At 43.1% G+C, this 23287-nt stretch overlaps 1 protein-coding gene across 3 annotated transcripts in view; it reads left to right on the top strand.

The window, feature by feature from the left end:
* The window catches only part of ADAMTS19 (ADAM metallopeptidase with thrombospondin type 1 motif 19), a 120075-nt gene extending 96852 nt beyond the window's left edge, over positions 1-23223 (top strand). For all 3 annotated transcript variants that reach the window (XM_035099895.2, XM_060280126.1, XM_035099894.2), the window contains 6 exons: positions 1631-1784; positions 2927-3062; positions 4158-4362; positions 5425-5577; positions 19747-19924; positions 21233-23223. In XM_035099895.2, coding sequence (XP_034955786.2) covers positions 1631-1784; positions 2927-3062; positions 4158-4362; positions 5425-5577; positions 19747-19924; positions 21233-21384 — 978 coding nt within the window. In that variant the 3' untranslated portion in view covers positions 21385-23223. The remainder of the gene's footprint in view (positions 1-1630; positions 1785-2926; positions 3063-4157; positions 4363-5424; positions 5578-19746; positions 19925-21232) is intronic.
* Positions 23224-23287: the final 64 nt, after the last annotated feature.

Raw genomic sequence — 23287 nt, 5'->3', positions numbered from 1 at the left:
ATGAAAATTCGTATTTGACTGTTGTATCCCAGTGTATGCATTTCTAAACGAATTTAATGCTAAAGTGTAAATTTTTACACATTTTCGTTCATTTTAGTCCACAAAATTCAGAGAAATGTTAAATTCAGGGAATAATTATGTAGATTAGGTTGGTTTACTTAAAAATGAAGACCAAACAAAATTCCCTTCCATCCCTGGCAGGCAAACACACACGATTTTTTTTGCAGTGAAGTATGGCAATAATCTCTTCAATTGGAGAGATTTGTCAAAGTCATACATATCTATAGTCAGTGTGGGGATTTCTACATAACCTGGACCATTAACTGAAGAATAAACAAGCTGATATCAATTCAAAATTGCTAGCACAAAGGAGCTGGATTGTTTAGGAACATATTATGAATTATAAAACGTTTCCTTCACAACTGCAGATATGCTCAAACCCTGGCAGTGGATAAAAGCTGTTTCTATCTTCTTGTGCTCAAAGAATTTGCAGAAGTACAGAACACATTTGCAAATAACTATTTCCTTTTGAATACATCTTCCTTTATTTTGCTGGAGGGAGCTAATCTTTCCAAGTAATTGTCCTTCCTTTCAGTGAATGTGAGCCCCCCCCCCCCCCCGGAGAGATGTTTGTGCCTATAATCTTGGTTATGGTGATAATCACTGGCTAAACTGGAAGTAGCTTTCCTTATAACAACACTGTGTTGACCAGTATTTGGGTCTAGAAAGAGTGTGTAGTCACGAAGCGAAATTATTCTGTGATTCAAATTTATGATGAAAAATGTATTTCTAAAAATAGAAGCTTACTTGAAGTTTTAAGCCCTTGGGGCAGGAGTAACCACAATACACTTAACGCTATATTATTGCAGTTTTAAAATGACTATTGCAGATAGAATCACTATGACTAAAGTTCTCCTGACATCTTAATGCTGGGTGATGTCTCTTTAGTTCAGTAAGTCTACTCTAAGTATGGCTTAGCTGGATATTGCCCACTTCTTGTAGTACCTACTTGCTAACAAAGTCTTGTCAGCTTGCTTTTGAGTTGCTGGTTTTAACAGTGGATGGTGAGTATATGCAGATAATGCTCCGTCGTCTTCCAGAAAATTCTGTTGGTGACCATGGAAATTATTATAGGGAAATATCCCTCGATCTTAGCCACCATCTCCTGTTACAGTGATCAGGCTGATATATATTACTTACATGAAATGTTCTGTAAGAATAGCCTTTTTCAGAGGTTGCCTGCATCCACAGGCAAAATTTAGCACTGCATGTATAAGCCTCCGATTTTCCCTATGAGAGTTGCCTCAAATGACTTCTGTGAATGTCAGAATGTCAGTCAGATGCAAGCCACTGCTGCATTTCTTCATATTAACAGATGAAGCCACCTTGTACTGATTCAGACCATGGATCTGTCTATCCCAGTACTGTTGGTTGCTGCTGCCAATCGCTCTCAAGAGCATCAGGAGAAGGATCTCTTAAGCTGACTGCGATGGGGCATTGAACATGGAAAGGATGCATGCAAAGGATGTGCCCTGCCACAGAGCTTTACCTCTCTCCTCTCAAATGTAGAAATATCATCATTCTCCAGTGTGATATCGAGACACCCCCTTTTTTATTCTGTATATTGCAGGTTCTGCTTTTTCAAGATCAGAATTATGGGCTACACTATGAATACACCATTCCTTTGGACCCTCTGCCTGAGAATCAGAGCTCCAAAGGGTCTGAGCCACTTTTTATGTGGACACACTCAGGTTGGGAGGACTGCGATGCTGTATGCGGAGGAGGTAATGATTCTCTAAAATCTGTGGTAGAAGCAAAAGATTCAGTGGGTTGTGTGAAGATATGGTGTTGGTGCCGATGTGATAGGGCTGCCATTACAGTATTGCCATTCGGACAATATCGTGTCCTGGAAAGTTCAAAATATTTTGCTCATCTTTTGATTTTCTTTTTTTAAAAAAACACTGTTAGATGATACAGGCAGAGTTGTTTACTTAGAAATATATTTTTGGAGGATGTTTTTTTTTTAAGCTTCGCAAAAATGCTAGTTCTTGACCTAAAATTCTAGATGAGCTCCATCCTCTCTAAAACATGCATGGAACTTCATGGATAAGCATTTGACACTCATTTCTAGGACACAGAATGCTTTTCGTGTGTACGGGCAAATGTACAGGTTGCCCCCCACCCCCAATGGAACACTAAGCCCAAAATATGGATTAACCCATGCTTTCTGGAGAGAGATTGCAGCTGTTTTGTTCTTGGTCAGCTTGGGACAGCAGCTAAAGTCAAGGTTTGGCTTAGAGTACCATCCATGTCATTCATTGTGATAGCACACACCTCGTTCCCTGTGCCCAAGAGGTCTTTCTGGGTTGTGTTTTTCAGAGGACAGTGTCTCGTGCTGCACGACAGATGCAGTTTTGAAACTGAAGGGGTGGTCAAAAGCAATTTCTGATATGACAAGAGAACCTGCTGTTCAAAAGAAGGAGTGCAGGAAGTGGTTCTTTGGCCAGCATTTTTAATCCAAGCAGCTGCCTGAGAGACCATTTTTAAAATAAAAGTGCCAGAGTTTGTCCTGCCTTAAGGTCCCAAGAATCCTCAGAACCCCAAGTCGCCTCTTCTGCTTACGAGAGGGGCCCTTACTTGCAAAATCTGACTCAGTGCCAGATTACCAAATAGGCCCCACGCCTTTTCGGGGCCCCGCAACAACATCAAAATAACATTGATTTGATCTTGAAAGAAAATTACAATCCTTTCCCTCGCCACTTCCTTCTTCCAGCTGGGACCTGCTCCTAACTCAGCCACACGCCAACCTGCTTCAAGGATTGGGCAGGCCGCTGGGCAGGTCCAGGGGGCTGCACAAAGTGCATCCACTTCTCCCCACGCACAGCTTTCCTTTAGTTCCACAAACGTCCCTTTTGTGTCTTACCAGGAGAAAGAAAGACAACCGTATCCTGCACAAAGATCATGAATAAGAATATCAGTTTTGTGGACAGCAAGAAATGCAAATACTTAACGAAACCTGAGCCACAGCTCCGAAGGTGCAATGAGCAGCCATGCCAGACAAGGTGATAGTGAGTCATTATTTCATGAATGTTTTAGTTCATACTTATGCTCAGAAAGTGCCCGTTTCTCACCCAGCGTCCCAGGTGAAGTGAAAGAATGTCCCAAGGCATCTGCAATAACTCAAAAGATATCTGAGCTATCCTCTCCTTTGGCTCTAAGAGGGAATGCCTGGCATATCACCCATACATCCAGCCTACCGAGCAATTTCGTGTAGGTCCTGAAGCCCCCCTCCCCGGGCAATGATTTTTGATTTCTTTTTCCTGTTGGCACTCCAAGACCTTCAACAATGGCACCAAACCAGAGGCACTGGCGGAGGAAGACAGGTGCAGGGGATGCGGGCCACCCCAGGTGTGATCCATGAGGGGGGTGACATCACCGTGACATCCCCCCACTTGCTGCACGGGCAGCACCCCGGACGCTTGCCGCGCAGGAAGCAAGCCGCTAGTGATGCTACTGCCGCAGGCGACTAGTGGCTAGGGACACTCACTGTGTGGGTGGCTAGCCCTGCCCTGCGCCGCTCTGGGAGCTGGGGAAGGTAGAACCAGAGGGAGAAGGGTTCCTTTCGCAAATGTAAAAAGAGCCTTTGTTTTGCTCCCCCAGGGCTGTTCTGGGGTAGGAGGAGTGCTGTGTGTGTTCGTGCAAGTTGCTGAGTTTGTACCTCCTCTCCGTGTGCTATCAATGCCACCTACTGTGCTGTCCCAGAGAGTTCCCAGCCCTTTCAGAGCAGTTTTTCAAGGGATACAATGAGTTGCAGGGAAGAGGAAGAATCGTCCCGCCCCCCCCCCTGCATCCATTCAGAGCATCTGCTTGACCTGTGTCTTGCTCCAAAGGAGCCCTTTGTTTGCAGAAGAGTATTCTGAAATCAACCTTTTGGTTCTTAGTTGCTGTAAACAGTATTGGATCAAAGCGTGCAATACCAGAAAGAAGACTGTAATCTGAAAGTTAAGATGCCGTTGCCTCAAAAGTGAGGGCCGCTGCCTTGATGGCCCTCAAAAAGCACTTGCGTTGGTTTTATCACTGAGATCAATTTAAAATGTGTCTTAAACCTCACTAGAAAATATTTCAAGGAGTAATCGTGCTCTGACCTGCATTTATAGATGGATGATGACAGAATGGACCCCATGCTCAAGGACATGTGGGAAGGGGACGCAGAACAGACAAGTCGCCTGCACTCAGCAGCTTCGAAACGGGACTTTGACCAGAGCCCGAGAGAGAGACTGTCTTGGCCCCAAACCCCCTTCGGCACAGCGCTGTGAAGGCCAAGACTGCATGACAGTGTGGGAGGCTGGCGTATGGTCCGAGGTGGAGTATATGCATTGTTTTTCTGTGCATTGTTTTTCTGTTCATTTGTATTACCTACATTCAAGGAGGACACAAAAGTTCAGTTTGTAATTTATCGGAGAATGCTGCAGAATTTTGCATATGCAAGTATGAGAACGAATTAACTCCTTATGTCTAATTTGGGCTAGTTGCAAATGTATATTTCTCTCACATATGCACATGCTGTGCCCAGTGCTATTTTTGTAGAAAAAGAGGTGCTGGAACTCACCAGGAATGCCTCCCTTGTTCTCTTAGAATGGCAATGGCGCACACCTGAAAGGTGCCGGAACTGAGTTCTGGCAAGTTCCAGCTGAAAAAGTGTCCTGTCTGCACCAGTTACAGTTAAGAACAGATACATCACATCTGCAATGTCTATTTTCAAGCAAACTGTTCCCCTAAATAGATGAGGCTAGCTAGCCCCAGACCAGCCCCCCTCCAAAATTTGGCACTGTAAAATTGGGCTCGGGGAGCAAATAGGAGCATTGCATATTAACTGCATTTATTGTCTGAATCCTTCCACATTTTCTTGTATCTGCACTTTGCCCATTCAATTTCATTTTAATGATTGCCATTTATTAGGCAGAAGAAACAGAGAGCTATAGATCTCTGTAGGGAGGCAAGTGGTGCTGTGGTGTAAACCACTGAGCGTTGGGCTTGCCTATCAGGAGGTCAGCAGTTTGAATCCCCATGTCGGGGTGAGCCCCCGTTGCTCGGTCCCAGCTCCTGCCAAACTAGCAGTTCGAAAGCACGTCAAAGTGCAAGTAGATAAATAGGTACCACTCCAGCGGGAAGGTAAATGGCGTTTCCGTGCGCTGCTCTGGTTTCGCCAGAACCGGCTTAGTCATGCTGACCACATGGCCCGGAAAAACTGTCTGCGGACAAACATCGGCTCCCTCAGCCAGTAAAGTGAGATGAGTGCCGCAACCCCAGAGTCGTTCATGACTGGACTTAAGTTTCAGGGGTCCTTTACCTTTTTATAGATCTCTGTGCAAAATGCCATGATGTGTATTGTGTGTGTGCATCATTTTAAACACCTTTCTACAGTGCTCTGTAAAATGTGGAAAGGGAGTACGCCATCGGACCGTAAGGTGCACCAATCCTCGAAAGAAGTGTGTTTTGTCTACAAGGCCTAGAGAAGCTGAAGACTGTGAAGACTATTCCAAATGCTACGTCTGGAGAATGGGAGACTGGTCTAAGGTACAACATGCTTCGTACTAGCGCTAGGATGTTGTATTTACTAGCCACTGTCAAATATGCTACAGTACTTATCCAATGAAGGACAAGACCAGTGCAGACTGAACAGAACCATGTGATAAAGTTGTCACAAGGCAGATAATAGATCAGGGGTGGCTAATATGTGGCCTTTCAGATATTGTTGAACTCCATTTCCCATCAGCCCCCCCCCAAGCCCCTCTCCCTCTGGCAGTGTTTTAACTGTGACCTTATAGCCCACCAAAGTCCAGAGTCAGATCCTGAACTTCACTAAGTCTTCCGGACAGACTTCCAAACTCGTCCGCACCACTTCTTGTTGATATTCAAAGAATGCCGGTTTGCATTGCATGTCGTTTTCTATATGCTCTTTTCTAAAATCTTTGTTTGCTTCACTGCTCTTTTGTATGTAAAGATTTGCCCTTTTGAAAGAGAGTGAAATTAGGAATTTTCCAGACGTAGCTGGAATATTGCAGGGTCTGGGTGGATATGGCTAAAATGTCCGGGGAAATCCAGATTTTCGCTTTTTGAAATATGGCAACCCTAGTGAAATCTTCTTGCAGATCACATAACAATTTAAATTGGGTGTGTGTGTGTCATTTGTAGGTTTCTAACCAGAAGCATTTTATAGTCAGTGACCCCCGGCAGTGCGATCCTGGTGGGGTGCCATTGCGGCTGCCCCCCTGCCCGCGCTGGGTGCCACGTCCCCAGGTGACACGCCACACCCCCGGGACGCGCACCTGCCCCACCCCCGCCTGCTCTCCACCACTGTTTATAGTCACCTTTGCAGTTACACTGCTGTCATTTGTGAACTTGATTAAAGCAAGCATCTCGTGCGGCTGTAACGAAAATGAGCAGACCTGTGTGAATATTCAGCTGAATTGTGTATTGCACAGTTGAGATTTTCAATGCTTTATATAGCAAAGCAGTATGCATTTTAAATTTCTTGGCAGGGAACTGAGTTCAGCTTTGACTACACTCGCATTTCCTATCTTTTTCTCTCCGTGACTAAACTATCCCACCCTCAGACTATATTACCATGCTGCTGCAGCTTACATAGTAATATAGCTTCAATTAGAAAAAAGAAATTGAATACCCATATCATTGCTCACTGCTGATTGTCTGTGATACAGAATAATTAGTGCAGCCTTCCATCACCCTGGGGTTTGCTGTTTTCGCTCTTTGGGATTTTTTCCACTGGACATTGATAGGAAGCTGTTCTTTTGAGAAATGCCAAGTTCTTGTCAAACGGGTGCCAAAATGCAGCTTGGGAAACGCAAATGTCACTTGTCACATGTTGCGACAGGAAGCTTAATCGGATACCATTTGGCTTTCTGTTTAGGGTGCACTTCTAAAGCATCCCTTTAACTTTGAACTTAGAGGATTGGTAAAATAAAAGACAATGTGAAAAGTTGAGCATAAGACAAGCAAAGGTATAAAAAGGGATTTTAAAATGTTTCAGAAAAATAAAAGGTTATAGGTTTCTATTGTTCAGCATTTCAGCGGAACAGACCCAGATCAAAGGGATGCTAAACTTGTTCCTCAAGCTCAATGTATCACGTCAGGTTCTCTGAAACTTTAGCATTATATACCCAGGTCTTTAATAGATGCTACCGTAGTAGCAAACAAAGTGGCTCTAAGTGGTAAAGTGCTGGCAACTAAGTCAGTCTGTGTTGTGTGCCTGTCATGGTGACGTCAGTGTGGGATCTAGGGAAAAGCAAAGCAAGCTTTTTTAATTGTCTTGGGTTAGCATTCATTGTAGCAAGTGGCCCTCTGTGGGGGTACAATTTGCACACAATAAATCGGATTTTCTTAGGCAAAAGGAGCTTGGTGGTAGAAAGAACTGGAAGGAGCTCAGAGTTAGGATGCTTTTCATATTCATGAGGACAAGTATCGGAGGGCTTTTTAAAATAAAAATAAAAATGGGCATACCAATGTGAGCTGCGTCGACTGGCAGAATCAAGTTCATCAATATTCAGTTAAGAGGCTATGCAGAGAGACTAGAAGTGAGGAGGCTGGAGGCACTGTGACTCTCTGTGCTTATGTTGACCCTGTCATAATGCTGTATCACCCCTTGTCCCTAGGGATAGAGGAGAACTGCAGTTTGGTTAGGATTTTAATGTGAACCTGCGTCATTTTCATTTTCTGAAACCCAGCTTTCATTTGAAATTTGCACTTTCCCCACTTTTGCAATACCAGCTGGGCAGCCAAATAATGTGAACAAAAATGTGTTCGCTGGCAGAAAGTGCAGCAAAATGCATCTATTAGGGGAAATTACATAAACCATGTACAGTCGTACCTCGGGTTACGAACACCTCGGTTTGCAAACAGTTCGGATTACGAACTGCGCAAACCCGGAAGTGTTCTCGCCGCGCGCGGGGTCTGCGCATGCGCAAAATGGCGCTTCGGGTCGTGTTCGGTTTACGAACTATTCGGGTTACGAACTGCGATCCGGAACGGATCGCGTTCGTAACCCGAGGTATTACTGTATTATATCCAATGAAAATCCTTGCAGAAATGTGTATATTAGGCAAAATTACATAGTGTATATTAGGGCAGGGGGGAGAGAAATGTGCACTAAAATGCTAATGGAGTTTTCGCCATGAAGAGTTTTCGTTTTGTTTTTTGCAAACTGATGGAGATGGGGGGAAATGAGATACAGAGAGAAAAGGGAATGGATGGGTTCCTCCAGCCTGCCTGCTGTTTGCAGCTGTATGTAACAGATCTGCATGTGCAACTAGCAAGGGTTGAAAATATGGTGGCAGTAGCAGTGAGGAGATCCAGTTACCGATTTTGATATGTGAATAGTTTTAGCGATTCGTATCCAAGACTCAAACTGTTACTGTTTCATCCCCCTTTGTAGCATACAGGTAATGAGTAGCAGAAGGAATTGTTATTAGAATCTGAAAGCTGACACAGTAGACTTCCTATTAAAATCAGGCAGGCATTTTCGTTCTACTGATCTCAGTGCCTTCCAAAATATTACTTGTTTCAGCATGCCAACCCAGATGGTAATTTTGTTATACATGCTTGTTTTATATCACATTGATTCCCCCCACTATTTTTATTATGTCTACTTGTTTTTTTTTCAAGTTTGTTGACTTCATCAGAATTTTTTGATAAGCAGGGATTGAAACTCCCGTTGTTCCAGGCACATTGTGCGACAGGGAATTTCATTAGCGCGAGCCGTTTCTGAGCTCTGGGCGTAGTACTGCGCCTAAGATTTCAGATTAAAACTGCAGAGTGGAAGGAAAGGAGGACCTTTTTCTGCCTCCCCACTTCCAGCTACTCTCTGGAAGACTGGAGAAGAGACCCTCTTAAGGATATTAGGGGGGTGGGTAGCAGAAGGACTAGACCCTGTGAAAAATGAACATAACATTTTAGCTGCAATTCATTCATTTTCAGCTTTGTATTCTTTTTATAAAAAAAGGTGTGCCTAGACATTCCGTTGTTGCGCCCATAACCTAGGTTTAAGGTGCCATTTAGCTCCCAGCTTTCACATCTCAGTTTCTAACACTGTTCATAAGTACTATTTTAGTAAACTGCTGAGAGATTTGTTTATTTATTGAACAGTCTATATAAAATATGTTAAATAAATAAAAGGTGACATGATTTTTTTATTAAAAAAATATGACTAGTAGCCTGCTATATACATTTTTTCAACATAAATAGCTGCATTCTACTCCTAACCAGGTTTACTCAGGCTGTCTACACATTCCTGTTAACTCTGCACCCAGTGTGCTGCCACCATTGTTTTGGGAAGTAAACACAATGTTAGCCACAACCAGGGTGGATTTGATTTAAATCAAATCGATCTAAATCACGATTAAAATCAGTAGTCAGTAAGACTTGATTTAAATCATTTTTTAAAAAAGAAAGACTCATTCTTGCTGGTATAATCTTAATATTTACAACCAGATGAAGGTTTCATTTTTGGAATAATAAATTTTCAAAGTAGTTTTTACAGTTATATCAAAAATTACTGATTTGGGTATACTATTAGAAATGCATAGACACATAATTATGACATCATTGTGAGGTTTAATAACTTAACTGTTTATATTTGGACAACTTTTCTGCTGTACGTCCTTAATAACAATATTTAAACAATTTATTTAACTAAAACAATAACATTATAGCATATGCATCCATGTTTGTAAACTGATGTGGTTAAACGGTTTTTTTAAAAAAACAGATTGAGTTTTACCACACATGAAAAACTTAAAACAAATTCTTATTTCCTGATGAATAGCCTTTGGACTATGATGTAACTTAAATAGAAAAACTTATCTTTAGAAAGATTTTTCCTCCAAAACATTTTATTTTAAAAATCTGATTTAAATTTTTAAAAAAATCTGATTTAATTTTTTTTTAAAATCTGATTTTTATCCACCCGGGGCTACAACCCACCTCTGTCCTGTGCCTGTCCCTTCATTTCTTATGAAAAAATTGTGTTTTGACATCTTCCCTACCCCCCCCCCAACCAACTTCCATCTGAATTGAGATAAAGAATAATCTGGCTGCATTTTAAATCAGCAATGTGGACACAGCCTCAGAGTCAGGTTCTGTCAACTTAAGTGAGACTTCCTAGAAAGCATTTGTAGTGCTAAAAGCAGTCATTCCTGAGCAATGGTAACTTGCTTACCAGTTGGTGAAAAAGTGTGCATATCCTTAAGAAGTTAGCTGCATTTCCTTGCTTTTTGTGTGTTTTGTGAAGTTCCCCCTTTGCAACGGTACTGTACTTTTAGTGTGTGCCAGATCCCTGAGGCTAGTGTCAAAGGAGAATGCTGAGCCTATGAGACGAAATGCGTCCTGACACTATACAGTCGCCTGGGGAGACGCACTGAACAAGCAGTGTGGTCTAGAGAGAGCCATTAGCGTAAGGAACTCTGAAAACAAAGCTGTCAGTGCAAGAGGATTGCTGAAGTTTAAATTGCTCCTTTGTTTCCTTACCTTAGTAAAGGAGGAAGGGGGTCACCAAGTGAAATCCCTGCAAAAAATAAAACGAGAGAACAAATGCATTTTCTTATTCCCTAATCGAAGAATTCTTAGAGGCCGTTGTACTGTTCTTACCTATCACACACACAACTAAGGCAAAAAATTAGGGAAAGTGGAAATATGGCTCGTTTATCATAACTATTAGCTAGGTTCTCGAGGTTTTAGAAACACATGGTGTCACACACACACATACGCTGCCACAGTTTCTAGGGGAGTGTAGTTCAACTTGGGTGAAATTTGTGATTGCCTGTCCATCCTTGTTTCTTGTAGGCTACATCGTTGTCTATTGTTTCCTGCAAAGAATTTCAAAGCAATTTCACAATACAATGAAAGCATATATAAAAACTATTTCAAATCCAGTATACTGGGATAAAAATGTCCACTTAGAAGGCTTGTTGAAAGAGGAAAGTCCTCAACAGATGCTGAAAAGACAGTTGAGATGGTGGCTATCGGATCTGTAACCTGGGGTGGCCCTATAGAAAAGGCCTGGTTCTAACATTGTGTGGGATGGGCTTCCTGATAATTCCCTCTCCTGTAGAGTGCTGTGATTGGCTGAGTAGATGAGACAATCCTTTAGGTGTCTTGAAGCCAAGCTTTGAGTATAGGCAATTTAAACACAGATCTCTCACATTTAACTTGCCGATATCAACTTTATTTGCTTGGCAGCTAGTCAGTTGATATCATACAAATTAAATGCACAGAAGGCAGAGAGCTTAAAAGCTCTTTCAGGACTCGGAAAACCTGGTGCAGAACCTCTCTGCCTTGCTTATTGGGCTCTGGAGACTATGTGAGATCTTGGATGGTCTCACTTCTCAGGGTAAGACCCATCCAATGGCCCGGCTCTGGAAGTTAAGAATTTTGGTGGTTTTGAATATATGTCATTTCGGCTTAAGCACAATTCCTGGAACGTAACCCCCCACCCCACTCCCGGTTAAGTTGCAAGTGATCCGTATGTGAAATAGCTGCAAATGAGTTTTTTTTAAAGAATGAGAATAAAGTGGAGCATGTAGATTATCTAAAATAGACTTGAGATGGGGAGGGGGACCAGAATTGCATGATATATGTAGAGGTAGCCACAATGAATTCTAGTGTCTTTTAAATTCTAGATATCATGTAAATGAAATGAAGGCTTTCAAGAGTGAGAAGGCAAACTCTGAAAGCAATTCTGGCATTTGTTCTCCATGGCATACCACATTGCACAGGTAACAGACAAGATACACTGAGTTTTGTCACAGCGATTGTCTCTTTAAATGCAACACTTTGTTGCAAACTCAGCCTGCTCCATGTGAGATGTAGCAGGACTATTCATTCAGAAGAGATCCTGCTTCTCCAGTCATCACACCCATTGCAGCTGTCTGGAGACCAAAACACCTTACTATTGTGCAACAAAATATTTACACCGTAAGGCGAGATTGACTGAGTGAAAAATATGCAAGGCTCTCCCCACTGTGTACGTGAGAATGCCGAGTGAGAACCTATTTAAATAATGGCTACCTGTATCTGGTGTTAGTCTCTCATAGGACACAGGTTGCCCACTCATACCATTAGAGTGGCAGGGACTGAATGCAGGGCTAAAAACTAGGGTGAATGCAATGTTGGGAGAGAAGGCACACTACTTTGCATGCGGCCTGTTGGCTTTCCCCTTTTTAAAATCTATCTCTCACCATTGCCTGTGATGGGAGTGCCATTGGCAGCAATACAGTTTCCCTCTAGGTAAGCTCTCCCATCAATTCCCTTAACCACCAAATTATTATTATTATTATTATTATTATTATTATTTATTTTTACTCCGCCCATCTGGTTGACTCGGACGCAGCATCATTTCAGGTAGTGCAATTTTTCTAGAAAAAGAGGTGCTGCGAACGCCTCCCTCGTTCTCTTATAATGGCAATGGTGCCCACCGGAGAGGTGCTGGAACTGAGTTCTGGCTGGGGGGGGAGCCCTGATGGGGGGCAGACATGACAGTAGTGAGATGACATTTTTAAGTGCTTAAAAACTGAATCTGTCCCTCCCACTACAATGCTGCAAAAAGTAAGTGTCCGGTTTTGACACTCCTGCCCCTAGTTTACAGTCCACAAATGGAAACTGAATATTCAAGCAGGTTATTATTATTATTATTTACCTTTAAAAAAATCTAGCTTAATATCACTTAAGTTTCAAGTCCAGGCTTCTTCTTTCAGGCTGCCTAGAGGCTGCTAGCCAATATAGTATACCTTTCATTTTCCAAACAAACCTGTCATTCCTTAAAATTGACATTGACACCAATGATTGAACTCTGGAGTCCTGATCTAACTGGAAATGATTGTATAATCAGTATAGACATGTTTCCAGTCAAGCAGAAAGTTCTTTTCTAAGTGAGTGCTGTTCATGTCAATTTGAAGACATGTCTGATGATACAGTTCAAACAAATTTATCCTAAATTGGATATTTTCCGTGGAAAAATCAGATGTTCTTTATTTTGTAATTTCCCATCCTTTGAGAAATAATCGTCTACCTTTTCCCCCTTACAGATATTTATTGTTTGAACTCATCTGCCTTTTAAACAACTTATTTTATTTTTTAAAAAAACTAGAACACAATGTGGTTTCTTCTACTAAAACCTGCCAAGATAAACATCTTGGGTAGGCCGGCTGGCTATTTGCTATGTCATCTTATGAATAAATTAGCTGTTATTGGTTTGGGGGCTGGTGGCAAGTTACGAGCTTAAAACAAGGCAGCTGCTTATGCATTTAAAAGTGCTCCAATCTTGCTTGGAATCTGGTTGGCCACTGTGAGAACAGGATGCTGGACTAGATGGCCATTGGCCTATCTAGCATGGCTCTTCTTCTGTTTCTTATCGTGAGGCACAACCTGATACCACCTTTCTCACTCACTGGATCATCACAAGGGCCGACACTGATGCCGAAATCCAGCATCGCCTGAGCTCTGCGAGTGCAGCTTTCTCCCGACTGAAGTGCAGAGTGTTTGAGGACTGGGACATTCACAGGAAAACCAAAATGCTTTTTTACAAAGCTATTCTACTACCAACCTTACTGTATGCTTGTGAAACATGGACCACTTCTAAACGCCATCTCCAACTCCTCAAAAGATTCCATCAACAGTGTCTCCGGAAATTTTTACACATCACCTGGGAAGAAAGGCGAATTCATACCAGTGTACTGGAAGAAGCAAAGGTCACCAGTGCCGAAGCGACGATTTTTCAACATCAATTTCGTTGGGCTGGTCATGTTGTTCAGATGCCTGATGATCATCTTCCAAAGCAACTACTCTATTCCACACTTAAAAATTGAAAGCATAATGCTGGTGGTCAACAAAAGAGGTTTAAAGAATCTCTCAAGGCAATTTTTTTTATAAAAAAAGTATAAACACCAACAATTGGGAAACACTGGCCTGCAAGCGCTCCAATTAGAGAACAGCCTTTACCAAAAGTGTCATGGGCTTTGAAGACACTCGAACTCAGGACAAAAGGGAGAAATGTGCTAAGAGGAAGGTACGCTTGGCAAATCTACACTATGATCAACTCCTGCCCATAAACCAATGTCCCCACTGTGGAAGGACATGTGGATCCAGAATTGGCCTCCCTGGTCACTTACGGACTCATTGTTAAAACCGTGTTCAATCTTACTTGGCTACGAGTGATCGCCAAAGAAGAAGAAGAAGAATTCCAATGTCCTGACCATTTGTGATAATGTGCAGTCCGCACAAAACCATCTAAAACAAATTACTCCCCTCCCAATGAATGCAGGGAACTGTATTTTGTTATGAGTGCTAGGAATGGTAGCTCTGCGAGGGGTGAACTACAGTTCCCAGGCTTCTTTGGAGGGAGCCATTCACTTTAAATGTCCTTTAAATGTATGGTAAGGATGCACTGACACAAAGGGACAGCTCATCCCCTTGCCTCGTAACTATGACTTAGCACAGGCACCCCCAAACTCGGCCCTCCAGCTGTTTTGGGACTACAACTCCCATCATCCCTAGCTAGCAGGACCAGTGGTCAGGGATGATGGGAGTTGTAGTCCTAAAACAGCTGGAGGGCAGAGTTTGGGGATGGCTGACCTAGCATCATACCCAGCAGTCTCAATGCTCAAGGCTCAAGGCTGGATCACGGGAAAAGCTAATGGAAGGGGCTAGTATTAGCTGGAATTTCCCATTCCATCCAGTGACCCCCTGAAAAAATTCTCCCAGGCTTCAGTGACCCTTTTTACTGTGGTGGGCTGCTGTCTGGGGGAGGCTGAGGAGGAATCTCCAAAGTACTCCGATCATGAAGTACTGAAGTCTGTTTTAACAAGTTGCCGCTGAGGATGTTTCTCAAGAGGCTGATCAGAATAAGATATAGTGTCCCGTCTTGAAGCAAGGAAACAGCTGGTAGAGTGTGTTCAAAGAGGCATCTAGCTGCTTTAATGGAGTTACAATCAGAAACGAGCATGCTGTTCATGGGCGTAGGCAGGGGGGCAGGAGGGGGCAATTGCCCCCCCTAGAAGCAGGGCCACTGGCCAGCCTGCCCCACTGCCCGCCCGGTGCCGTCTCCCTTCTCCCTGGCTGGCTGTGGGGCGGGCGGCGGGAAAGCACCAGAGCCGCGCAAAGCGTTTGGCTGGCTTTCCCTCCCTCCGCCCCACAGCCAGCAAGGGAGAAGGGAGACGTCCCTTCTAGCCGGCTGGCTGTGGGGCGGGCGGAGGGAAAGCCAGGCAACCGCTTTGCGCGGCTCTGGGGCTTTCCCTCCACCTGCCCCAGCGATTGCAGAGGGGGAGGAGGGGATCGGAGCAGCCCGATTTCGGGCTGATCCTGGCTCCCCCTCGTCCCTTCCGATCGTGGAGGGGGAGGAGGGAGTCGGAGCAGCCCGATTTCGGGCTGATCCTGGCTCCCCCTCGTCCCTTCCGATCGTGGAGGGGGAGGAGGGAGTCGGAGCAGCCCGATTTCGGGCTGATCCTGGCTCCCCCTCGTCCCTTCCTATCACGGAGGGGGAGGAGGGAGTCGGAGCAGCCCGATTTCGGGCTGATCCTGGCTCCCCCTCGTCCCTTCCTATCGCGGAGGGGGAGGAGGGAGTCGGAGCAGCCCGATTTCGGGCTGATCCTGGCTCCCCCTCGTCCCTTCCTATCACGGAGGGGGAGGAGGGAGTCGGAGCAGCCCGATTTCGGGCTGATCCTGGCTCCCCCTCGTCCCTTCCGATCGTGGAGGGGGAGGAGGGAGTCAGAGCAGCCCGATTTCGGGCTGATCCTGGCTCCCCCTCGTCCCTTCCTATCGCGGAGGGGGAGGAGGGAGTCGGAGCAGCCCGATTTCGGGCTGCTCCGATGTGGCCCCGCCCCCGCCCCCGCCCCTTGGCCCCGCCCCTTGCTCCCCGCCCCTTGCCCCCCCTGATTTTCATCCTGGCTACGCCCCTGATGCTGTTGAAAGCTAATCATAGTGGTGAAGTATTTGCAAGGAGGGCTTACTTCATTTGGTGTGCCTGTGACATCAGATTTCAGAGAAATTATATTTCTGAATGGAATTTGGGAGAATTAGAAACAGCTTGAAAAAGAAAATTCGGTTCCAAGTGTAAGCATAGTAAGTTGGAAGTTAAGTCCAGTGGAATCCAAGGGGATTTTTGCATTAAAAAATATTTTCGGAGAAGGCTATAGACAATCACAATGAGTACAAAGGTTGCTATAGGAGACCCTTAAAGCGTTTTTAAATTCAAGGAGATGTTATATAGGTGTGAAAAGTGGTTTCGCGGAATGGTGTGAAGCAATATCAGTTCCTAGTTGGTTTATAATAAAACTAACATTGCAAGTCACGGTGCAACTTAAGAAGACTAGGAGGAAATTGGAATGCAATATAGGCAAGCATCTTAAAATGAAGTTAATATTCTACAGTTTTAAAAAAATCAGTTTAAGAGAAAAGCAAAGGCTCCTATAAATTCATTCATGTTTCAGAAACATGGAAAGTATTAGTCAAGGCTTTGAGTTGTGTGACATGTTAGCAATAATCGTGTTGAATCATTGTGCTTCTTTTATGTGTCCCCCCCTTCATCCGAGGAGCTCAGGGCAACACAGCTAGATTCCCCACCCTCACCCCCTGTTTATCCTTGCAGCAGCCCTATGAGTTACAGGAGGCAAAAAGTGACTGGTTCACAGTTATCTGTAGTTATCTACAGATAACTTGAAACTATTGTCAACAAAAGCTGGTTGGATGTGTCCGGAATTGGGGGCAGAGAAGGGAAGCTTTTGTGCTTCCAATTTTTAACTGCTATAACTCTGCCATTTTTATCCAATTTCCCTGAAATTCAGACAGCTCGTTCCCATATGCAGTAGAATATGGAATAGATATTTTGGGTGGTTTCAACACAAAATGCAGCACACCTCTGATATTGAAGTAGCCACTCCAGTTTTATTTAGTGGCAGCACAGCATACCTTTTTAAAATCCTCTTTTTTAAAAAATAGAGAGAGAGAAATATAGAATCAAACTCTCACCTTTTCAGAGGCATTAAAGAGAAAACCTCCCTGATGATGGAAGCATTGTATCCACATAGTAGAAAATGCACTTCTCACTGAAATACTTGTTCTCTGCATGAAGGGATGGGATTCTTTTTAAAGGTGAGGCAACATTTTGTGATCTGTTCTTGAAGGGAACTCAAAAAAAGGGAAGGAAGATTGATAGATGGATGGATGTACACATTTTGGCACTGAGATAAAAACTTAGAAAGAGATTATTTCGGCAATAACTCCAGGGAGTTGTTAGCAATACAGTATGTGGGAGGCACTCACTCTGCAGCCCACATAAATTCTTTCCTCTCCCCCTTATCATCGCAATCTGCTCCGTGGCTCCATCCTGCCTGCTGGTGTCTTGCCTTTGAACATATCAGAGTACAGAAGCCTGGACAAACTCAAAATATATTTTAAAAAAACCTGTTTTATAGGCTGGTTGGGGCCAGCAAGCATACCACCACATCAGGCATTGTCTTTTTAAAGCCATCCTTTGTCTGGCCAGTCAGTAACCTCGCAGTTTTCATTTAAGGTGCTGTTGTGGTTTGTGTTCAGGAGGCCTTTGGTAGGATCCAGCAAAGCCGTTCTTGTGTTCGTTTGTCTTCTGTGTAATAACTCTAGAACAAGTGATTTCTGCATTGCAACCCGAGTAATCATTTGTTCTTGGAAGAAGTTGTCCAAGTCTATGTTGTTAACACTGTTACAGATTGGCACTTCCAATTGCAGATTTTTATCAAGCTCGGCAGTGATTGCCTATTATCTTGGCTGAGGTTCGGAGTTTAAATGCTGCTCTCTGCCAGTGACAATTTTTCCCTTAATTTACTTCGTACTGAGGCCAGCTGGAAGTGGCTTGTAGCATTACAGCACCTTCCTCAGCTGTTGGTCTAGGGATTCAGCTTCAAAATATATGTCTCTCGCAGGCAGAGGAAAGGGAGAATTTAGGGTGAGAGTTGCGGGTGCCAAGTTGAAAGATAATTTGATATAGTGTTTACAGTTCAGTTACTTAAATTATGTGGAAGAGAGACTCAAAATAGATCACGGCTGCTTTTGCAGGAAAATACCACCCATCATTCTTTCCTTAATGGCTTTCAAGTACCTTCATCCAGAAATCATTTTTGTAGTCTTTGACAAGAATGTTCTGCTTGAGTTGCTGCTTGAACAGTTTAACAGCACCTTTAGGGCCGCATTCAAAATGCAGAGATTAACAGAAAATCTGGCTGCCTATTAGAACATTTTGTTTATGCTTAATAGTTTTTGTCCAGGAATTCGTGCTAATCAGTTACAGGCAGAAGCAACACATATCATTTGTGCGTACAAAAATATCTTTTCGCCAGCGGTTAAACATGAAAATGAACTGATTTACTAAGATCACTTCATTTTCTACCTACAAACAAAGTCAGTGTTTGTCTAGGTTTCTGCTCATAAGGCTGCTGCATGCATGGAAGAAAAGGCATTTCTGGTTCCCTTAGTTCAAGTACCAGTGGCTGCCACACACTAGAGCAGGCATCCCCAAACTTCGGCCTTCCAGATGTTTTGGACTACAATTCCCATAATCCCTGACCACTGGTCCTGTTAGCTAGGGATCATGGGAGTTGTAGGCCAAAACATCTGGAGGGCCGCAGTTTGGGGATGCCTGCACTAGAGCATACAGAGATTCTGACCTTCCAGAAATGCTATAAAAGCCACCCATTTGCTGCTATATTGTCTTGGTTGCAACCAGCAGACAATGGAGGACAAGCAACAATATTATTTTCTGATATCAGCCTCAGGCTCATGCATTCCTCATTACCTTCTCTTTCTCTGATGAGTTCATAGGGAAGAGATTGGAAGCACCCACTTTCTAGTTTAAATTTACCAGCGTTCATCTGATTGATTTAAACTATGGTTTGTTGAAAGAAGCCAGGATCATAAACCATGATCCGATCCTGTATTCTTTCAATAAAAAAAATGATTTGATCAAAGTTTGGCCTTTTTAGAGCTAACAGACTGCAATTAGATAAAAATAGGAAGTTTCCTGTCCTTGAGTACAGTCATACCTCCGGTTGTGAAAGTGATCCGCAACCTGCAGCGTTTGTAGCCTGAAGCGCCGCGTCTGTGCATGCGCGTGACGTCATTTTGTGCTTCTGCACATGCGTGAGCACCGGAACCCGGAAGTAACCCATTCTGGTACTTCCACATTCGGTGTGGTCCACAACCCGAAAACGCACAACCTGCAGCGTTTGTAACCCGAGGTATGACTGTATTTTACTCTAGCCACACAATATATAAGGACAATGCTTTTTAGAGCTCTTTCCAACTGTTTCTTACAGGTGAGCTTCAGCTGCCTAGGAACTTTTCACTCTCAGCTTTAACTGCTAGGCATGTCTTTATCAGAGATACAGAAGAAACTAAGCCAGCCTCCTGCCATAGAAAGAATATAGTATTGGGGACGACAAATAAACCATATCCAATGCTATGCCATATATCAGAATAGATCCTTAAAGGTTCTGGGAGTACAATTTACATGCCTTGAAAACACCTATTTGGGAGAAGAATGTACTCCATGTAAGATGGTGCAAAATGAAACTTTATTTTCTCGTTTTTTAAAAACCAGACATTGAGTCTATTGTAACACCAGTCATTGGATAAGATTTTGTTCCATGGGCGAAAATGTGCAACCCACCCACCCCCGCTTACATGTTTCTCTTACCTTCATTGCAGTGCTCCATCACCTGTGGCAAAGGAATGCAGTCACGAGTCATCCAGTGCATGCACAAGATCACAGGAAGACACGGCAACGAGTGTTTCTCCTCTGAAAAGCCTGCAGCATATAGACCCTGCCACCTGCAGCCCTGCAACGAAAAGATCAATGTGAACACAATTACATCTCCTAGGTTAGGTAAGCAGTTGCAAGGTCATATTGGGGGGTGACTATTCTTTGTCTTGTCACATTCACATGCGTGTCATGCTTCCCCAACTCTCCCAAGATCAAAATCGTGGTGCCGCTGCTCATCCTGTGGGTGGGGAACATTAGAGCTGTGTTCCAGATCCTCATGATCTGGAACCCAGAGGACCCCAGAGGACCTGTGGAGCTCCATCTGTGTGAGTGGTTGGAGCCATTTGGGGGGTTGCCTAGGACACAGGCAGGGAGTCTGCACATCGTGGGGCTTCAGTGGGAGAGAATTCTATGTTATAATGTGTTATCTTTTAATACGTAAGGGTCCCTGTGTGCTAGCTGGCATCTGGTTTTACACTGTGAGAGCAGGATGCTGGACTAGATGGGTCTTTAGCAGGGCTGGGCAATATATCGTCCAACACAGGTTTGAAGTCCATATCATGATATTGGTTTCATAATTTTTGGCCTGGCAATATATTGCGTGTGTGTGTGTGTGTGTGTGTGTGTGTGTGTGTGTGATGCAAAATTCACAATGTGGGAAAACCCGTGAAGCCAGCTCATGTCTCTACATAGCTCCGTCCTTATTTCAGACATGGTGATATATCAATGCATCACAAATGTTTAGCTCATGGGTAGGCAAACTAAGGCCTGGGGGCCGGATCCGGCCCAATCGCCTTCTAAATCCAGCCGGCGGACAGTCCAGGAGTAGCGTGTTTTTACATGCGTAGACTGTGTCCTTTTATTTAAAATGCATCTCTGGGTTATTTGTGGGGCCTGCCTGGTGTTTTTATTTGAGTAGAATGTGTGCTTTTATTTAAAATGCATTTCTGGGTTATTTGTGGGGCATAGGAATTCGTTCATATATTTTTTCCCAAAATATAGTCCGCCCCCCCCCATAAGGTGTGAGGGACAGTGGAGTGGCCCCCTGCTGAAAAAGTTTGCTGAGCTTGGTTTAGCTGGTGATAATATCACGATATTGAAAAACAGATATCACTTAGTTTTTAGTCTGATTTGGCCCTGTTTTTATACTCCTGTGTCAAAGGGTGCTAACTCCCTAGTAAATTGCAACCTTTTGTCCCTAAGTGCCAAAGCGTTACCCCCCCCTTTGCTTCTATAAGACCACCTTGTTAGGTGTGTTTCATTCCCAAGTCGCTTTGTTGTTGTTGTTGTTGTTGTTGTTTTGCTGCCTGTACGTAAGAGGCTTCCTGCGCTATGTATCCACCATAAGTTTCACACCATAGAAATGCAATTCAGAGCCGTTGACACACACACCTGCATTGATTCCCCTTTTGGTTTTGTGTCGTTTCACAGCTGCCTTAACGTTCAAGTGCCTTGGAGACCAGTGGCCTGTATACTGCAGAGTCATACGAGAGAAGAACCTCTGCCAAGACATGAGATGGTACCAGCGTTGCTGTGAGACGTGCAGGGACTTTTATGCTCAGAAAATTCAGCAAAGGAGTTGACCTCTGGCAGGCAGACTGGCTGGGTAGCTCTCAGCTCTTCACAGTCACACTATTTATAAACACACACAAGAGCACGCTTTTTCAGACCAAATATTACATATTACAAATTACATATAATTTAATCAAATTAATTTATTTTTGCCTGCCAATACATTTTTATTTTTTATTTTGGTTAAACAGCTTTTTGTTTGTTTTGTTTTATGCTCAGAGTTTCCATAATTAATTTTATATGAATTATTTTGGATACATTTATCAGATTTTTTTTAAATTACTATTTTAAATGTTTATATTCAGTAGGCTAATATGTCTTTTTTTTCCCCACCACCAACCTCCAAAAGACAAAGAATTAGCACAATACTGTGCATTGTTTAGTGCGCTAGTCCTGCTCACTTGCAGTTAATGGGACCTAGACACACTGTCCGCTGCATTGTGCAAAGTAATAAGTCATCATGTTACCCTGATTTTTTTGATTTTTTTAGGTTAATAGTTTTGCTGTGTATGGAAATGAGATCCTATTTAGTGTAAAAATTTTCTTATGCTTTGTGTCAGATTGACTTCAGAAATTTTGGCAACAGGTTCTGGGGTGAGTTTATCTAACAGCATTGAACAGGTTATATTACAGAATGTATTGGAAAAATCAATTCTTGTTTTATTAAGGGCTGAACCAGACTTTCAGAACTGTCCCAATATTTATTTGCATGTGACATTGGGCCCAGAACATCTATTGACATAGCTACAGCTTCCCAGTACAGTGGTGCCTTGACTTGCGAATTTAATCCGTTCTGAAGGTACCTTCGTAAGTCGAAAAATTCATAAGTCGAAAAACGCCATTGGAAACGCGATTTCCCAAAGGAATGCATTGAAAACGGGAAAAATCGTAAGTTGAAGCAACCCTATCTAAAACCGCCGCGGTTTTTTTCTGGATGTCGAGACATTCGTAAGCGCGCGGCCATTGCCCCCATTCGTAAGTCGAAAAATTCGGTTGTCGAGTCGTTCGTAAGTCGAGGTACCACTGTATTAATTTTCATGATCACAGCAGCCCATTTTCAACAAACGTAATCGTAAGAATCAGTTCCACAAAGTTGTAGGCAGATTCCTCTAAGCGGGCATGGGAAACCTGCGGTCCCACAGATATAGCCGAACTATAGCTCCTAATGTCCCTGAATTTTTGTGGTGCTAACCTGGGGCTGATGGAGTCTTACAACACCTGGAGGGTCGTGGGTTCTTGATTCCTACCACAGATCACTAGTGGCCCAGCGTGACACCTCACGTTTCTCCATGCCCTTAAAAACATACTGTAAGAAATGATCTACTGTAACTTAGAAACTTTTTATAAACAAAAATAGACAAAATGACAAAGTAGGGATTTTAACCATGTGTATGAACATATACTTGAACACAAGTATTGAATCAATTAAACACTGTAAAGATTAACACTGAATCTCGGTTGCACTGTTTGATGTAGTGTAGAGAAACATCGTTCTAGAGTTTGTAACATCCTATGAAAGAAATCTGTACTGTTTTTAAACGTGTCATTTGATCTCAAGGCTTTTCAACAAAAGATCCACGCCTAGCTCTCGGTGCTCATGTGGTTTGCACATGGAGAGAAACCTAATGTTTAACATGAATTGGGCTAAATTTTCAGGTTGTTTTTTTAAAAAAAAAAAAGTTTTAGAAGATAATTTTGTGATAAACTTCTTTGTTTTTTTAAAAAAGATTTTTATAAAGATAGTTTTGCAATTTTGTGAAATGTGAACAAGGCAACTTACATTTTCCTTATGAGAAAATTTTGTACGTGAGTCACGTGATTTTTACATCTTCAATAAATATATATGTATATAAACTCCATTTATATATATCTTCCCTCCCCCCCCAAAAAAAACCTTATAATGTTGGTCGATTT

The sequence above is a fragment of the Zootoca vivipara genome, chromosome 11 (assembly GCF_963506605.1).
Source record: "Zootoca vivipara chromosome 11, rZooViv1.1, whole genome shotgun sequence".
Lineage (NCBI taxonomy): Eukaryota > Metazoa > Chordata > Lepidosauria > Squamata > Lacertidae > Zootoca > Zootoca vivipara.
The sequence above is the reverse complement of the archived record's forward strand: the minus strand, read 5'-3'. Positions and strand labels throughout refer to the sequence as shown.